A 17,878-nucleotide genomic window follows, 5' to 3' on the forward strand; every position below is an offset into this window, starting at 1 on the left:
TTGTTATAGATTTATAGTTTTAAAGTCATTTTCTAAGCAGTCGGACCTAAGTCATGGTCTTTCTCTTTTTCTAATGGTGATTGGCTTAGTTAAAAAGGTGTTATGAACCTGTCGAACTCAAAAGTTTGAACTTTTTGTTTTGAACTTTTTGAAAAGTTTGAAACCATTTTTATCCTTTTCTTAAAATTATTGTTTTCCAAAAAGTTCTAATGATATGGGTAATTACGACCTGATATAACTTAGTTTAGAAAAAGTAAAAAAAAATAAATAAATAACCATATGTTTTATACTTTTTTGTTCTTTTACTAGTCTGCCTTGTTGCACTTTTTTTAAACTGTTTATTTTTATTTTCAATTTCGAATGCCTACTCTACAGGTATTATTATTATAAAGCTTTTACCGGCAATATTCCAATTTATATCCGATTGATTACTTCATGTTGAGTTTTTACGGGTGTGGTCGGCCTGAGTTATCCTGATGTAAATAGAATCATTAGTTTTATATGCCTTTGATATGACGTGTTTTCTCATGTTATCTGACCAACTCGTCATGTTTCTGTACTTTGACCCCAATCTGTCTAAAGAATGGGTTATGATAATAATCGAAGAAACTTTATCTGGGTGTTCTATGGTAAGGAACTTGTCGGAAAGTATGCTCTCTAAGCTTAAAAATATTCTTGTAACAATTGAAAAAAAGAAGTTCGTGGTTGTTGGATTTATGATGAGAGGAGGGAAAAATGGGGTTACTTTCTCGTCATACCATCTGTTAACGCGAAAGTAACTTTTTGACGTCCTTCAAGGACGGGAATTGTTTTTCCTCATATTTGTTTTTGAAATGTGTGTGTATTTCCTTGTATATTTCGAATCCATTAAATTCTTGCAGTTTTTAAATCGAAGCAATAAGTTACTTAGCTAGGTTTAAATCGCAAGAGGAAGCCTGTTTATTGAACTGACGATTGTGATGAGGATTTTATTTTATAACCGACGTTGAACAGCTGACCCATTTTTGAGTTTACGCTTATCAGTGTTTAACTCCGTATCTTTGTAATTTTGAACCCGACCCAGAAGACAACAGAAATCCTTTGTCGATCATTGGAACAAACTAGCTGTCGTGAATAACTTTTTAATTGGATTAACTCTCGTTTGCGTTACATGATAAGGGAAATCTTGAAAACTTCCCACTGTTAGCCTGATGGTAAGGGGATTCTAACCCATGATCCGTGTACCGAAAAGCATATTTTAAGTCGGCTCGGAGGCTTAAGCTGGGGACAGAATTCATAACAACCAGCTATCTCTGAGATTCGAACTTAAGTCAGCTTATAGGGAGGGGCCACCGCGGCTCATTTTGTTTCGATTTCTCTCAACTTTTGAGGGGAAAGAATCCTAATTTATAGTTTCAAATTGTTGCATAAAAATTAGGACCGAGAGGTCTGTTTGGCCCAGAATCACCTCCTGACTTTTCTTAGAGCTCTCCTGAAATATTTTATTTTATTTTATAGTTGGGTACTTGCGCTTCAAGGAGATCACAGATAACCACACTCGTGACCTATGAAGTCAGCTCCAGCTGATAGTTTATAATCAAAATGGTGTCTTAATGGTGGCTTGTTCTTAGTTCTGACAGATAACGTCCTTAATTCATAATTTTTAAACTACAATTCCTTGAAAGAATGTTTCCCCCCCCCCCCATCCTTTACACTCACAATATTAGGATTTGGGCAGAAAAATCTGACTCTAAGTAAGTTTTAGACATAGAAAAAGTTTAGCAGATTTTTTTTTACATATTCTCAGAGCAGGACCTTTTACAAAAAGTCAGCACATGCGTGATTTTCGCCATTTTAAAAAATTCACAAAAATAGGACCTTCTTTCCCACAAAATTTGTTGCGTTGATTTTCCACAATTATACGAAAAATCTGGAATAACCTTTGATGAGTTACTGTTCTTAAGGAAATATCTCTTGATAATTTTTGTTCTTTTAAGCATTTCCAAACATATAATCATAGTAAATGTACAATTTGACTGTTAAAACATGATTTTATATCTCGATCAGTGGTTCACAAATGGTGTTCTACGGAACCCTGAGGTTCTGTAGAAGAATTAAAAATGTTCCGTGGGTTAATACTTTTTAAAACCAGTGATGAGTTTTAAAACCTCCTATATTTAGATCCAATCTCTAATTCATAATTTATTTAACCTTATTTATGATTAAAAGTAAAATGTCAATGAAATAGAAGTGATATTTTTTAAAAACAAGTATATTTCTGATAACGATGTATGGAACAAATTATGAAAAGAATAAGAATTAATAAAATATTGCATTAGTATTTCCATCACCGCAGTTCTGTATTCAAAATAAGATAATTAAATCCTTTAATAAGGAAATATATTTCTCTAATAACCATTTTCAAAATTTATAGCAGCTCTATTAGTTTTGATCTCTAAGTAAATCATAATTAGGTTTATTTTGTTAATTTTCAGCTTATTTATATGTATACTCCAAAAAGCAAATTCATAACTAGATTTGATTTGATATAACACAATGACTTCAAATTTAACCGTCGGGCATAAAACCTAATTTAAGATCGATAAAAAATCATCAATCATTTAATTAAATATTTTAAGAATAGTCTTTTATAGGTTATAACGTTTTATTTATAAAGTCGGTGTACCGCCGGAAAAGGTCGATTATTTAAAGTTTCGAAAAAATAGGGAACCTCTGATCTAGAATATCATGAGATGTTGGTATCAAATTGTGCATTAAAAAATATGTTATTTCTTTCTTTTTATGGAATGTTTTTTCTTCTTCTTTTCCTTCAGATAAATCTGCCTTTTAAATGCTATAAGTGATGTTATGACTTTTTAAGTTTTTTTTATGATTCAAGAAAGCATCTTTTTTATACAAATTAAAATAATCAATTTCATCAAAATATTAGCATTTATATACCAAAAGTGCCAAATGAGGTGAAATTTTTTTTTTTACTGTGTTTATTTACGTTTTTTCATTTATGCAGACAAGTTTGATTTCTAAACGTATAGTCATCGTTACGTAAAAGTACAAAATAATTGTTATAGTCATTTTATACATATACGGTTACAGTCTAGCAGACCGTTATAAATTAAATGTTTGAAAAAAAAAATAGAGCTTCTTGTATTATAATTTTGTCCAATTATTAATTAAAAAGTATGCATTTAGTTATTTTTTTTGTTACGTGCTTTTTTTTTAAATACACGCAGTAATTTTTTGTTTTACTCTTTTGAATTTTGAGTATTGTTTAACAACTTCCCACATCTCATGAGTCAGGAATAAATCCTTGTGACATTGAAGACTCTAATTTAATCTTTAGTAAGTTGACCCATTCCATTACCGGCTATCGAATTTTTTTTTTCTTTCTCCGTGTTACATGATGACCATGCTTTCGTCCTTTCTTCCATACTAAAGCCTGTAAAGGCCTTGAGCTTTGTTTTTTATTTTGTTTTCCCCCTTCTGTTTTTCTTTCGCTGGTTGATCCTCGAATTAGAGAATGGAACAATGGAATGCTTTTTAAATGTGTTAAATAAGAAGTTATTGCTCTTCAAAGTGTTCAAAAGCCATAAATTTCATTGCTGGATTTATGGCAGAGACAATTTTCGTAATTGAACATTATTTGGCTATAAATATTTATTGAGCTGTACTGAGATTTTTGTAAATGACTACTTCGAGATTGAAATAAGCGTTAATTCATTCGTTTTTAAAATTTTTTTAAGTGGAAGGCGCAACGTGAAACATTACCTTTTTTACGCAACGTTCAAATATAACATGATATTAAACTTACGAAATTCTCTCTTTTTAGCAGAAGTTTATCCAAACCTCAAGTTTAATGTTATTTCTAACATAACATTCTTAACTTATTTAAACGACTTTTATTATACCAAAGATTAAATATGTTATGAAACTGGTAATAAAAGACGGAAAATTAGTTTAGCCCGTATAGTTTTTTCACTGTATTTATTTTCGTACACTAATTACGTAATATATACTGGAACACAATTGTTAACCAATAAACAGATTTAAAAAAAAAATAATAATAACTTTACACCTTGAATAGTTTTTGATCTTACGACCCTCAAAACAGGGGTTGAAACAACTTGTAAATTATGATACATATAATTTGATCGAATTGTTAATAAAAGCTTGAGCCCCCATTAAGGTAATTGTTTTTTTAGTACATTTTCCCAGTCATGTTCTGTGTTGTGTCCACTATTTTAGGGTTTATACTGTATTTATAATTTTATATTTAATATTCTTTTTTAATATTTTAAGCTACAAAATCTATTTTTTTGAAGGAAATAATATTTTAAAAATAATTGATTGTTAAAAAAGATTTGTAAAAGAATTGTTAAGAAAAGACGTACAATTTCCTTCATTAAAATAATGTAAAAATTGTATACATTGAATACAAAATTTTCTCGGCTATTAATAAATAAAATAATAAAAGATGAATATTAATTTAAAGTTGTTTTTAGCATGGAATTATCTCTGGATAAATAAATTTTGTAATTGTGTGCTAAACCATTTCAATTCGCGAGATATAACGCAAAAAGTAAAATTGGCATTAAAGGATCCAAACTTTGGATCGCTCTCCTGACCAAATTGTGGGAGCCCACCCTATATTTTGGGAGTCAGAAATCCAAATCCATCGTAAAAAAGATATGTTTATTCAAAGAAAGTACGTTTTTTTGTCTGATTTCGTAACTTAAATTTTCGTCTGCACTAATTAATTAATTAGCATCAAGCCATTATGAGTGAATCTTAGAATATGCAGTTCCGATTATTAGATCTAATGTTATACATATAATTTTTTTCGCACTATACAAAAGGATATCAAAACTGAACTTTTGCTTATTGCGCATAATATCATTGTCATAGATATCATACGATGTCTCTAATGCCTAATTCATAGCTTTTTATTCTTTCAGAATTTCCTTTTAAACTAAACCTCTCAAATATCGTTTTTATTTTAATAACTTGTTGCAAACGTTTTTCATTTCTTATTTTTAAATTCTAGAATTGTAGTGGAACTTTTTTTAAACATACAATTAAAACTTGTATTATATTTTAGTTTGTATTCTCTTTTATTGTATTTATCAATGGTGAAAAATCTAGATGAGCTATCTTGGTATAGTTTGACTATTATGTCGTTGGTTTCTGCTTTAAATCAATTTAATTATTTTTCATTCTTTATGGTTCTTTCAACCACCAGGTAACGACATCTATTATTCATTCTGTTGCGGGCATATTATAATGGAACATTTGAGTGATGACTCACTGTCGCTTTTTCAAGGCAGTTCAAGATGTGTTGTTGGGGTGGGGAGTTTTCTGTTATCTCCCTTGTTGTATCTCGCAGTTCAGCTTTGCAATCTAATGTTCTCCAAGGTTAGCAGCTTTAATGATAGATAGAATAGAATCTCCTATTTTGTTCTGGAGAATGTATTTTTTTTCTCCTCGTGCACATGGGAAATGTTTTTACAATAAGCTAATTGTGGAATGCTTAGATTTTATATCTTTTTTTTTAGCTTTTATTTTTTATTTATTTATGAAACAAATATAGAACTAACCCTATTTTTCCTAATATGATGCACAATATCATCTTCCCTGACGAGATGATAGATATTTTCTGTTACTTACACATGTCTTAGCGGTCAAAAATAAAAACTCTTTTTCTTTATTCGAGCCCTGAGGATCTTCGGTGATTTAGGTAAGGCGACCAGATTTGACAACCATGATTTGAGGACAAATTAGCGGTGTGTCCTCAAAAACATTTTATGATTTGAGAGCATCCATATATTTATAGAATATATTAATTTATAGATTATATTAATATAGAATATATTAATTTATATGTGCAACAAGGATATCTTTTTAAATTGTTGACTAATATCATGTGCCATCTTCAACTTGAGATTTTTTTAATGCGCAAATAAATATGTCATGACGCATTTTCGATATTCTTTCCTACATAAGAAAAGTAACTGACAAAAATGCAACATTAATTCTAACTGCATTCCTTAATTTAGTTTTTTCGAGACCTAAAATAGCTTCTATGCACGAAAACTGTATTAATCGATATCACGTGCAATTCTGTAACCTTATTATTTTTTCTTTTGCTTCTAAAAGTAACCGAATGTATTCAATTATTAAGGAATTTTTTTATTTATTTTCAAAATAATCCAAGAAAATAAATTATTATTTTTACTTTAACTTGTAAGGTTATTCCATATCATACTGGTCCAAAGCCCATGACACGGGAAATAAAAAAATGTTTTTACGGAAAAAGGACGATCATGTGTCTGATTACCTTACTTTGTCGTTAGAACTAAGTAACTAACTACCATTAAGAAAAGTATGATACTATAAGTATTTAACTGTATCGCGTCTAAATTTTTTTTTAAAAATTCTTGAGGTGAACGTATTATGCTTGGAATATAGTTTTCCGGAAAAAATAATGCTTTGGTACTGTGTTTCTTAACCCAATTTACTCGAAGGATCGGTAAAATATTTTAGTGTTTTATCGCGGACCGGTAAGGTTAAACTACTGGCATAATTTTTACTTTTATAAAATTGTGACCCTTATATAATTTTTTGACTAGTTTGTTTCTGATCATTCACATACTCTCTACAGTGAAAATTTTTTTTTTGAGCCCATACCTATTCAAATGCAAATAAAAGTTATATGAATTGTAATACAAGTATTAGTTTTGCGTTTCTAAAGATGAAATTTCGAAACCTAATTATGTAACCATGTGTAGGTAGAAAAATAAAGTTAGTAAATTATTTCCCCTAGTGGGCGTTGTAGATTTCTTGGGGATTTTCTAGAAGATGTGTAAAAACTCATATGCATATTTTTTTTTTAAATATTGAATATTAGAACTAATATTTATTTTAGAACTAATATTTTATTTTAAATTTAAAAACCAATACATTTTTAGTTTTGCATAAATTATATGTTATTAAAGCAAATATAAATTCTGTGTAATTTATCGAGAAAAAACACAAATCTTTCTCAATATTTTGGCATTATTACAGGGATGATACGGGTACCTAAAAAACAAAAATGCGGTAGAAACTTAATTCATTATTATATAATGTCACAATTTAACTATTTATCCTTAACTACCACCATATATATCATTAATAGTGTTCTATATTTTCAATATTAAACCCGAAAATCTTCCTTACATTCGCTTATAAGAGAAAGAAATAAGTTAGTTTTGCTGGTTTTAATCTTCGTTTAATAGATTTTAGCTTTTTATTGGGCACCAGTTCTAATATTTTGAGGCTCATGTAACCATTGTTAACTTTTACTCTCTCCCGAACGTTTACTCGTACAAAATAATTTGAAAAACAAATTTCATGCCTCCCTCGTAGTTCGAAAACTTCAACCGAATTTGAACCTCTAGCTATTTTAATTTCATGAGCAATTACTTAATAGTGTTTTTTCTTGTGAAATGAGAAATCATTTTTGGGATTGGTAAAACAATTTACAAAAACCAATCTCAAGTTCTTTCTGAATTAGTCTTAAAGACATGACGTCACGTGTGGCTATTAAAGCTTTGAAAGAAACTCGAGTCACGAAATTTGTTAACTATTTAAATTGAAATGCAAATTTGTGGTTATCCTCACATTAATATTTAGAAAATTCTTTTATGAATTTATCATGAGGCTTTTTAAATGTGTCACTCTCCTTTAAAAAAAATTCAGTAATTCATAATTAGTGAGAAAAATAGCGTGGCACTTACGAAAAAGCGGATACTCAAGTTGTCAACTTAAAGGTCACGCCCGTTAGTCATGGGTAATCATTGTAATAATCGTGGTCGACCGATGGTCGGTCGGCTGACCCTTGTAGGTGTTTAGTCATATTTTCCCCAAAACACTACATTTTTATTGTTCCCTTGCTCTGGAATTCCGTGGCTTTCATTTAAAGAATACTTGCCTTTAGCTTTTTTGCTATGCTTAGTTGCACAGAAACGCGCAACGTGCTTGTTTTCATATCCTTTTGATTGCCTAACTGTTTTTGAAGACTGTTACTGTCAGATAATGAATATGGGTTTTGATGGGTTTAAAGATTATACGATGACTGTTGAATTCGCTCTTTTTATATCACCAACTGTACATCATTATTATTTTTCGAATTACATCATTGATGCGTTTAGAATCTGCCATTCATACGTGGAAAAAATAGGTCTTTTGGAAAAGGTGTGATGAATAAAAGTTATCAATTTTGACGTCTTCTTTTGCTTGCTTCAGTGCTTATTCTCTTTAAAGAGTAGTATTTTTTAAAATTGTTTATCTCATATTTTTAAGTAAGTGTTAGTATTTTTTTGTTGTTCGTATTAAGGACGTAGCAAATTTGCTTTTGTTATATAGTCTATACATATTAATTAGTCTTTTTTGATACTATACTTTAACCATTTTTTTTTTTTTTTTTTTTGTAAATTCAAGTATTTTTACAGTTGATATTTGCAGACGTCCTGAAATTGAACTTGGCATTTCGTGCGTGCACTCTCTGTCAAAAACTATGCCGAAAAAATTTCATGGAAATGTAAAAACGTCATGATGGAATGATTTTATTTTATAGCTGGCGTTGAACAGCCGATTCAATTCTTAGCTTACGGCTACAAGCATTTAGCTCCGTAGCCCTGTAATTTTGAACCCAACCCCGAAAACATGAAAACTCCTCCTGGATTAAGCATTGGGAAAAACTAACCTTTGTGGAGGACTTATGAGTGGAACTAATCCGGATTTGCGTGACATGGTGATGAAAACCGCGAAAACCTCTCCCGTTTCACCCGACAGTAAGGGGATTATAACTTCTGACCCATGATCTGTCTACCACTGGATATGTTTTTATTACCTTTATTAATTTTATTCTAAATATATTTTATATGTTAAAAACTTACTCCAATGCTGTATGTATTACATGGCCGCATAAAAATTAGCGAATAAGGCAGTGATTTTGATAATTTTCATCTATGGGTGGAAAAATGTCGCCAAATTGGCGTTTTTTAAAATAGTTTTATAACTTTTAAAATATTTAAGCTATTTGTCTGTTCTAAAAACTAGATAATTCTTCACTGCAAGATATTATATAGTTTAAAATCATCGCATTGATTCAAGTGTGAGGCTAGTTGTGTCTTTTTTAATTTTCCTTGACGACAGAGCTTCCAAAGACAACGTCAATGCAATGCAATTCATTTTCAGTTTAATTTTCAATGTGGGAAGTTATAGATGTGCACAAATCCTCAAATGTCAATGACTAGGATGTAAACCGATTTTAATATTAGACATTATGTGATTTTAATGTTTAGCATAATGAGTTAGTTAACCCTTTGCGGAACGGAAACTTATTTATCGAAAAAGTCAAGAGAATTGTGGTTATCAGACACATATCCACAATAAAACGATCAGCTTTATCTTTACATTTTTCAGAATAAAAAATGGTTGATTTCGGTCAAACATGCTAAACGCATTATTTCAATCAATATTTTTTATTAACACACTGACATTTATTTTTCTGTAATTTTAATTTTCTGAAAAATATTCTTATAAAATATTAATAATTCAATTTGAGTAAACGCTCTCTGTTGAGAAATTTTTAAAACTACTCTAGTTTCTTAAGTTTACACGGTCATTGACAAATTCGACATTTTGAAAGCGTATAATTATTCGATTTCTGATTAATCATATGTTTTCATCATGTGTTAAAGTTGCAAATTCAGGAAATGAAATAAAGATAAAATAAATTTCATAAAAAACTAGTGTTCAACTAAATGATTTGTCCATTGATTTGGCCTATGATGCATACACGTACCATTTTATTTCTTAAATCATTTTTATTTGGTAAATTACATATTTAAATTTTTTTTTCTAAATTAAATTTTGTTGTATCAGTTTTTTGAAATTTTATTTTAGCGTTCTTAGCAATAGAAAGAAAATCGATTTCAAACCTCTTTTCTCGGAGTCCATTATGAAACACTCACGTTTTTTAATTGCTCGATATTATTGTTCTATGAGTATGATATTTTAATACAATGCATTTTTCTTAGAAATTATTTACGTTTTGCGATTTAGTAACTACAGTTAATGTGTGTATGATTTTTCTTTCTTTTTTTTTAGGGTCGTCATACGAAAACTGGTCAGCTTGCAGCAATCAAAATTATGGATGTGACAGAGGTATGTAATTTTATATCTAAACAGTGGCAGTTACTGTAGTGTTCTAATAAAAAATTAAAAATAAGTGATAAAGAAACGAAAATTTATTTATCATAAACTTGACTTATTGACTTGACTATTATATTATCATAACTGTGACGTTTTAAAGTAAGTTGAAACTTGTAAAAATAATAAAGAATTATAATAAAGTAATAAAGACGTGAAAATGAGAAGAAACGAAAGTGATATGGAAAATTAAACGTAAAGTTGGAAAAACAAAACCAGAAAAACACAGAGAAAAAAGATGAAAATAGAACAAAGACATCAGGGTAAAATACATTTCCACGTGCTATGAAGAGGTATCAATAAAAGGCCAAGAGGAAGGCCAAAAAAGAGATGGAAGGACTGTGTAGATGAGGATTTTGCCATCCTAAAAGTAAAGAACTGGAAAACAATTGCTGGGAGAAGGGCAGAATGGGAAAAGCTTCTGAGGAAGGCCCAGGCTCACAAAGGGCTGTCGTGCCAATGCTGATGATGAAGAGGTATTGAAAAATTAATGTCGTTAACGAAGAAATCATTATTCACATGAATAATACAAAATCCCAAAGCATTAAAAGTAGCTGATATGACTGGAAATGCATTTTACTGTTATTTGCCCCTCTCGGCCACTGTGGTTTTTCTTGTTCTGTTTTTCACATTTTTTTTAATCTCTCGGTTGCTGTGTTTTTTCTAAATTTTGTTTCTCATCTTAATTTTTTTATTTTTCATTGGCAACTTTGCGTTTTTTTATTCCATTAGTTTCTTCTCATTCCCGCCTGGCAAATCTGTAAAAAGGGCGCTTATTTTTGAAATGCTTGAAACATGTCGACTTATTTTCTATTGGTATATTTTTGAAGTTCTTAATCAGGTAGTATTCGAATCGTAGTTTCATGTATCAAAGTTCAATTATGTATTTTTCTCATTTGGAATTAAAATGAAGCATTTTCACTTTTAAAAACTGATAACCTCTAAATGTTTTCCCGATTGTGATATAACGAGATAAAGCTGCAAATTATATAGAGTAAACATTTCGTTATTTGTTTACACGTGTTGATGCAACGCGTTGTTTGTTTACCCACGCTGTGAGAAAGAACATTTTATCTCTTCTATTATATTTTTAGTGTTATTTTCCCTTACAGCCGGTGTTGTATTTTTAGAGACGAAGAAGTAACCTCGGCGAGTTAGCAGATTTTTGTTCGTGAAAAACTGTCAAGATGTCATTGCTTAGTTGAATTCCACAACTCGCCTTCTTTGAGACTTTCCTTTATCGTTTATAGGGTTTCCAAGTTGCAAAAGAAAAAAACAAACAAACTTAGGAATGAAAAATTGCTGACTTCTCAGTTATTTGATAACTTTTTTCTTGAAAAGCTTACTGAAACTTAAGATCAGATTTGTATAATATAATTCACGAGGAAGGAAAACAGAAGAACGCACTTACGTGTGATAAAAAGCAGCTTTGGCAAAAGAAAAAAAGATTTATTTAATTTAAATCTTATTATTTTTTTTAACAATTCAAATTAGTTTTTTTATACTTAAAAGCCAAATCATCCTATAAAATATATTATCAGTTCTTAATATTATTTAAAAAGAAAAACGTACCTAAAATAGTTAATATTTCTAACTAAAATGTTTTAACAATTATTTTTTAACTACTTACTAATCACCGAAGAAATAAAATCGCAGTTATTTTTGCTCAAGCTAAACATCTTAAAATTTTAATGACAGGGTGGCATTTTGCCACTTAGATATCCAATGAGAATAAATTAGTTTAGATCAGAAAAAATTAAAGGGGGAAAAAGTATTGTAAGGATCTCTGGCAGAGCAAGTTTTCTTTTATCCTTGGTTAACACTAACTACGTATTTTTGTATTTTAAAAGCACTTAAAAGTATTCAAATCATGATTCTTAAAGCGGTACTCTAGACTCCATGATTCAAATAAACATAAAACTAAATGGGTATGATTGAAATAGGTTTATTATTTTACGTTACAACTAAGGAAATTATAATTTAGCAGTTCAACGCTACTTTTGTTAACGTTTAGTCTCGTAATTTTAGTAATTTATTAGTCTATTTATGTAATATAATAATTTACCTTTTAATTATTAATAATTATTTCTTTTAATTTACCTTTTAATTATTTCTTTGGATAAAACCTGCATTATCAATGAAATCAGACTTGAACAGAAATACAAAAAAGAATATATTTATGAAATATTTTCGACTGAATGATTATTAAATTAATTATAAATAAATAATTTTCTTGAAAAAATAACTGATTTAAATCGATTTAAATTGCGATTTCAATCATGATTTAAATCTTTCCATAAAAAGTAAAATACTTAATTAGAATCCTCATAAAATGTAAAATACCTAATTAGATTCATTATATTTTGTTTATATTTTTAAGCTTTAAATTATATTCAGGTTTATATTTCTTTAGCTCTCAATCTTTCTTGCATTTTTATCACTGTTATTATTTTTAAATTATTCATCTTTAATTCTTCCAAAAATTTTAGAGAACTTTGCCATTAGTGCAATGTAAATAGTAATAAATCTAGAATTCAAAAAAGTCATGATACTTGCTTATTATGACTTTCGAAAGTAAATGGTGCGATTTTTTTAAAAAAAGAAATGATTGTACTTCGTATCATACTTTTTTATTATTTGCTTATCATCCTAATGCAATAATGAATTTTAATTTCGATTTTACAATTATATTTCGATTACTCATTTTAGTTACCTTGGCGACTAAAAGAGTGAGATTAACTCTATCCCTATCTTATGTTGCCAAAACAAGTCTTTTACTGGGAATGTTTGCGGTTTATTTAATCATTTCCTTGAAACGCATATTCGAGGTAAACGTTTCTTGGTTTATCACTTGGGCGATATGCGGCTATTAAGTGCTTCATTTTGTGTTAAAAAATCTATTTTTTTTAAACAACACAAGAATTATTCTACTTGCTCTTGAAGACTTAAATGATTCTTTATGATTTTTCTTTTAGCTTATTTAATTTAAATGCAATAGTTGAAGGAATATTAATAATACCTTAAAATATGTGAGATTATTATATATATTTTATTGTGGAAATATTACATTTCTCTACAGTTTTTAGAATGCTTTTTTAGCCATAAATATATATTTTACCACGTTTATATAAACTTGCCTTCGTGTATGTCTGTCCGTGTGGTATTTTGTAATCGATTTTAAACTAACTTCCCGACTAACTACAAACTTCAAATTTGGCACATAGTTCAGTTTTGGATGACAATGCATGAAAATGAAGAGAAAAAAGACATACAAAGTAAAATAAAATTAAAATTTAAAAAAAAAATTATTTTTGAGATTGTCTTTTGTTGTCGATTCCATTATTTCAAATTATTACATGTCAGGTGAAAAGATTTTTATTGTCGGAGTATTTTTATTGGCTGAAAAATCACGCGGTAGGATCCAGTTCTTACTCATTCATTTCCAGATTGTTTTGGTTGTCATCAGCATAAAACTAATAAAAGTCGTAAAGGTATTGTTTTTCTATAAAGATTTTTGTATCCCTAATTTAAAATAAAAGTTCTATTATTTTAGTAGTGTTCTTGTTATTCGCGATCGCAACGAACTATAGGGGGCGTTGTTGTATGAGACGCATACCTGCGATTTCTACATGAACCGTCATTCAGTTACTCTAGAGACGTCGTTAATGTAGCATGTAGCATTGCAACGTTCCTTCTTTATTGTGACTAATTAAATTTAAAAAAGAAAAATGCTTGATATTCTTTCTTATGCAAACGAAAACAAAATGGTATCTCTTTTTATTAGAGAAGGAATATCCAAAACACATCGGAAAAATATTTGTACATTAACAGAAAAAAATATGCATATTCTTATAAGAGTTAAAACCTAATGCCCGAGAAATAGTTTTACTAAATTTAATGATATAACATGAAAGGCCCATTTAAACTTTACATTCTATAGTTTTAAGAATCATATTACTTCAAAAATTAAAATGAACAAAAAGTATACATAAGCCTCATAATTTTATGAAATTCAATTTTGTAAACAAAGTTTTTAGACAACAATTTTTATCAAAAAATTTCAAGTTTCAATAAAAATCATTATTTAGAAACTAAGAAACGTAAAATAAAGAATGCTGACGAAACAAAAACAAATGAACAATTCTTTTTTGTCGCCATTTTTAGTGCTACAAAAATTCGTCTTTGGGATTTGCCAAAAACAAAACAAGATGCAATTGTATTTTTTTAGGAGGGAAATATTTTACCGAAAAAACGAAAATGTACCAATTCCCACAACATAAAACTTTATCTTGGTAAACGTACGTTTTGGAAATGTTATTTCATTTGGAATCTTATTTATCAGAGTTCATATGGCGATATGATTGTTTTGAATCTATGCTAAACTCTATATCGGCTCATTTTCCACCGAAATCCGATTGACTATTTTGATTTTAAATAAAGTGTTTTATTTTATGAATTGTCGCAAAAATTTTAAGTGTAGATTAGCGGCACTTAAAAACCGCCAAATCTGTAGCGGCGGTGGCGTTAATAAGTAAGTACCGAATTTTTATTCCATACTTTTCTGAATCATATTACTTCAAACATTGGAATATACAAGAAGTACACATAAACACATAATGTTATACCATTTAATTTTTCAAAAAAAGTATTTTGAAAACAATTTTTATCAAAAAATTATAAACTAAAAAACGGAAAATATAGAATTCTTAGGATAAAAAAACGATTTCAAGAATTCTTTACATTGAAATAAAAACTTCCATATTGTTTCTTTTTTTATTATTCTTATAGTTCTTAATCAGACGTAAAAAACCATTCTGTAGAGAACCATCATCAAATGAAAAAAAAATATTTACACTCAAATTTTTTATTGTAAAAATCATTGCACTTACCTGATTTATAATTCCCGGAGAATTCCAAAATGATAAGTTCCTTGTTTGAAAACTTTATTCTCAAATAATATATACATAGTTTATCCCTTCATTACTTTTAGATAACATACTACACAGCAAAATTTTATAATAGATATGAAATTGAATATGTAGCTAAAAACAGAATAGCTGAATTCTAGTTGAACTTATTCTTTCAAAACTAAAAAATACTTACCAAGAAAGCGATCAAAATTAATTAAGAATCAGCACAAATGGCACTATTTCAAGTAACTTGGATAATTTTTTATTGTTGTTTTCCGAATTATATGGATACAGAAACATATACTATTCTATAACGAAGAAGAATATGCTATAACTATTACAATTCTGTATGTTCTGAATTCATATTTATTCACTGGAATGACGAAAGCAATGTTGACTTCACTTTAATTCGTAATGAATTGAAGACAGAAGAAATGCATTTTACCTTAATACACACATCTTAACAGTATCCGAAATCGGAAGTCATCAGTTGCAAGTTTGTTGATAATAGAAGCTATAAATTATTGAAGAATTTTTCTTCAAATGTTTGGCGTGTTCTGTTCCTGAAAGATTTACTAATATTCTGGAGATTTTTTTCAAGTTCCTCGGCCTTTTCCTTAGGGAAATTTTGTTTCTTATTTGCTGCTAAAAAATGGCGTCTGATACAGTCAATGATTTCGATGGAACTAAGTGAAAACGTGATAAATTAATGTCCGATATTTACAGGCTCCCGCTAGACGGCGTACGATCGCGTTGCGATCGCGAATAGTCTTGACTACTCTTGACTAAGAAAAATAATCTAAATAAAAATATATATTTTTAAAAACCACGTTTTTTGTAGTGAAGAATAATAATTAAAAAGTAATAATTTTTTAAAAATATAAAATAAAAATTATTACCACGTTTATATAAACTTGCCTTCGTGTATGTCTGTCCGTGTGGTATTTTGTAATCGATTTTAAACTAACTTCCCGACTAACTACAAACTTCAAATTTGGCACATAGTTCAGTTTTGGATGACAATGCATGACAAAGTAAAATAAAATCAAAATTTAAAAAAAAAAATATTTTTGAGATTGTCTTTTGTTGTCGATTCCATTATTTCAAATTATTACATGTCAGGTGAAAAGATTTTTATTGTCGGAGTATTTTTATTGGCTGAAAAATCACGCGGTAGGATCCAGTTCTTACTCATTCATTTCCAGATTGTTTTGGTTGTCATCAGCATAAAACTAATAAATGTCGTAAAGGTATTGTTTTTCTATAAAGATTTTTGTATCCCTAATTTAAAATAAAAGTTCTATTATTTTAGTAGTGTTCTTGTTATAGTCTTGACTACTCTTGACTAAGAAAAATAATCTAAATAAAAATATATATTTTTAAAAACCACGTTTTTTGTAGTGAAGAATAATAATTAAAAAGTAATAATTTTTTAAAAATATAAAATAAAAATTAAAAATTAAAAAAATTATAATTTAAAGTAAAAAAATTCAAAATAAAAAAATTCAAAATAAAAAATAATATTTTTAAAAACCACGTTTTTGTAGTGGAGAATAATAATTAAGAAAAAAATTGAAAAACGAAAAACGTGGGGCGCATGGAATACACAACAGTACATATACACATACATATGCAAATTTTCTTACTCATACACATGCACAGCCACATATACATCCACATACATATACATATACACAAACATATTCCACATTCAGATACAATTACAATTACAGATATACATACACATATTCTCAAGAGCACACATACACACACTAATATAACATTACTGTTATGTATTTCATGCTCCCCACGTTTTTCGTTTTTCAAATTTTTTTTAATTATTATTTTCCACTACAAAAACGTGGTTTTTAAAAATATTATTTTTTATTTTGAATTTTTTTTTTCATTTAAAGCTGCTACAACTAAAATTTTCTTTTTAGCGAATTTCATTTGTAAATTTTGTTGAAAATACGGATCGCCCTGAACTGCTAAAATACCATAAGCGTTCTTTCAATTATTAAGCAGCCAACTGTTAGTAGTTAACTTGAACATTCTTTTTTTTTTTCTAGAAATTTATGCTCTCGAAATCTAAGGGCTGTCATTAGGATTAAAAAGGAAGGCAATGCTGTAGTTGAAATTAACAAAAGTAGAATAGTCTACTATAATTAACTTTTATGGAAAGATGTGCAGCCCGAGAAAGAGAAAATGCATCACCTTGAATAACTTTTGATCTAATAATTAAATCATCATGTATTAGGTATCATCATGTACCAAGATTAGGACTCAATCTCAATGGTTCAAAGGTGTGACCTCGACTATTCTAATTAATGCAAACGATATTTTAAGTAACGAAATTAGACACAAAAACATACTTTCTCTAAATAAAATTTTTTTTCTGTTCCCCAAAATTTTAGGGGTATCTGCAATTTGAGGAATAAGATTTTTTAAAATACTATTTCTCAGGACCTATTCGAATGATTTTGCTTATTTTTTTTCATTTTGTTATATAAAATGTTTGTAAAAATGTTTGTGTTTGTAAAAAATGTATATCTTACAATACCAGAATTTTTCGACTATTATTGAATAAAGTAATAAATATCAGTACAAAAAGTTATATAAAGTGCTAATAGTTATTTTTTTGCTTAGAATTATCTTCGGATAAACGAATTTTATAGTAGTGTTCGAAAATTTTTCAATTCGCTTAAAAAGTTCTCTAG

General features: G+C 28.7%; 1 protein-coding gene across 4 annotated transcripts in view; it reads left to right on the forward strand.

Annotated features, from left to right (window-relative positions):
• The window catches only part of LOC107452791 (serine/threonine-protein kinase mig-15), a 100,229-nt gene that overhangs the window by 14,710 nt on the left and 67,641 nt on the right, over positions 1-17,878 (forward strand). For all 4 annotated transcript variants that reach the window (XM_087165890.1, XM_087165889.1, XM_087165892.1 and 1 more), the window contains exon 3: positions 10,150-10,206. In XM_087165890.1, coding sequence (XP_087022016.1) covers positions 10,150-10,206 — 57 coding nt within the window. The remainder of the gene's footprint in view (positions 1-10,149; positions 10,207-17,878) is intronic.

Source organism: Parasteatoda tepidariorum, chromosome 6 (assembly GCF_982258835.1).
Source record: "Parasteatoda tepidariorum strain Cologne lab strain chromosome 6, Ptep-v5.0, whole genome shotgun sequence".
In the NCBI taxonomy this organism is placed as follows: domain Eukaryota; kingdom Metazoa; phylum Arthropoda; class Arachnida; order Araneae; family Theridiidae; genus Parasteatoda; species Parasteatoda tepidariorum.